General features: G+C 32.1%; 1 protein-coding gene across 1 annotated transcript in view; it reads left to right on the top strand.

Moving 5' to 3' along the window:
• Positions 1-1,611, top strand: part of LOC145291119 (uncharacterized) — an 18,871-nt gene extending 17,260 nt beyond the window's left edge. Inside the window, exon 4 of the mRNA XM_080136634.1 lies at positions 1,599-1,611. Within this exon, the coding sequence (XP_079992760.1) occupies positions 1,599-1,611 (13 nt within the window). The remainder of the gene's footprint in view (positions 1-1,598) is intronic.
• Positions 1,612-2,314: the final 703 nt, after the last annotated feature.

Raw genomic sequence — 2,314 nt, 5'->3', positions numbered from 1 at the left:
ACACACACACACACACACACGCATTAGTGCCGAGACGATTAATCCGAATCGGAATCGGTAATCGGAAAAATCGGAACTTCGTGGGGTATCGGTATCGGAATCGAGAACTGTGTGTTTATTTTCCTATGCCAAAAACGATTGCTTTTATTATCTTTTTTTATTATCTGATTTTGTTTAAAACAAAATCTTCCACTGCTGATCGTAATGATATAATTAATACCGATAAATAATAAATATTTATTGATTTTAAACTACCAGTAAAACTAAAATTTATAGATTACCCACACAAGTGTGTTTTTACGCTTGCGAAAATATATGCGCATTTAATACGTATTTTAGCGATAATCGGAAAAAATAACAATAATATAGTTAAATAGCCGAGAAATTTAGTCTATTTATGTCATATAAAGCAAACACTATAGTTAGCAGTCTTAACAGTGTTCAACAGGACACATGGACAGGAACTGCGCATTTAGATTAGATTAAACAGCTCATATCATTTAACTTAAAGGCACTCACCCAAAAGGAGCTTATATTATTAATCAATTAATATCGAACGTCCTTTTATTAAAAATAGGAATCTGATTTTGTGTTGTGTTGTGGGGTGTCTATATATGACCGTGTATATACTGTACCACATTAACGCATGTGTGCTTATACGTGTTTGCGTTTGTGACGTATTTGCGTCGCGGAAAAATTCTGTATATGTGTATACTGTTTGCATCGTGATATGTTGAATGTGTATACGTGGCACTAATAAATGTGCGTGTGTTCTTATCATAAACGGACTGTATGTATGTATGTATGTATGTGTATGTATGCACGTATGTATGTATGTATGTCGTTTTTGCGGTTGATAACGGACTGTTGTTCTTCTCCTTAATGTCTATTTTAGCGGCCCGTGATTCATCTAAGTGTTGGTGCGTGCGTGTCAGAATATATAACAACATATTCATAACGACATACCTGTTTTGCTATTGTTTATTCTGGGAGGTTCGTCAACTATCCTTGAGGAAGTTGGAATCTGTTAGAAGGAACACTCAAAACAGGAGCCAAGGCGATATGAGATTTCATGTATTTCCTTCACTCCCGGGTATTCGTATTAGCAGAGGAGTGATCGACGATTTTAGCTTGGGTGGTTCTTCTACGTCTTTATTCTGAGACTTCTTCTCCCTCATGGGGAGACACATTTAACCCATTCGGTGTTTCAATCCAACTGAACGATGCTTGCACAGACCGGAACATGTGACATACGTCACGTACGTCACCCGTTCGAACACTTTCAGGAGCAAACTGACCAGTCACAGAGTTTAACATGTTTGACAATCTGTCAAAACATGACGATTCAAATCTTTGTTGTCCACTCATCACTAGATAGATAGATAGATAGATAGATAGATAGATAGATAGATAGATAGATAGACAGGCAATACACCGCTTCCGCCCGGCTATTCTCTAACATCTGTCTTTTGGATTCTATTTGGATTCATGGACTCCATTTTTAATTTCCTCTACTATTCCAAAGATTTTTTCTGAGCATTGCTTTTCTTTCGAATTTTCAAAGTTTCTAATTTTATGCAATTCTTTAATTCTTACAGTTATTTAACCTGAAGAGAAAAACTATTTTTTCAAATTCCACGAGAAAAGAAAAATCTTTCGTTGTTTTAACATTTGATGAAGTAATAAATATTTTTTCTTTTTCGTTTATTTTGTCTAAGCATTTAATTCATAACTTTGTTGTGCACATTTGTTCATTTTTTAACTTTGCTGTGAACACTTGTTCATTTTTTAATTTTGTTGTGAACATTTGTTCATTTTTTAACTTTGTTGTGAACATTTGTTCATTTTTTAATTTTGTTGTGAACATTTGTTCATTTTTTAACTTTGTTGTGAACATTGTTCATTTTTTAATTTTGTTGTGAACATTTGTTCATTTTTTAACTTTGTTGTGAACATTTGTTCATTTTTTAACTTTGTTGTGAACATTTGTTCATTTTTTAACTTTGTTGTAAACATTTGTTCATTTTTTAACTTTGTTGTGAACATTTGTTCATTTTTTGATTTTGTTGTGAACATTTGTTCATTTTTTAACTTTGTTGTGAACATTTGTTCATTTTTTAACTTTGTTGTAAACATTTGTTCATTTTTTAACTTTGTAAACATTTGTTCATTTTTTAACTTTGTTGTGAACATTTGTTCATTCTTTGATTTTGTTGTGAACATTTGTTCATTTTTTGATTTTGTTGTGAACATTTGTTCATTTTTAATTTTGTTGTGAACATTTGTTCATTTTTTAACTTTGTTGTGAACATTT

This window comes from Euprymna scolopes, chromosome 12 (genome assembly GCF_053919585.1).
Source record: "Euprymna scolopes isolate OS-2025 chromosome 12, ASM5391958v1, whole genome shotgun sequence".
NCBI lineage: Eukaryota > Metazoa > Mollusca > Cephalopoda > Sepiida > Sepiolidae > Euprymna > Euprymna scolopes.
The sequence above is the reverse complement of the archived record's forward strand: the minus strand, read 5'-3'. Positions and strand labels throughout refer to the sequence as shown.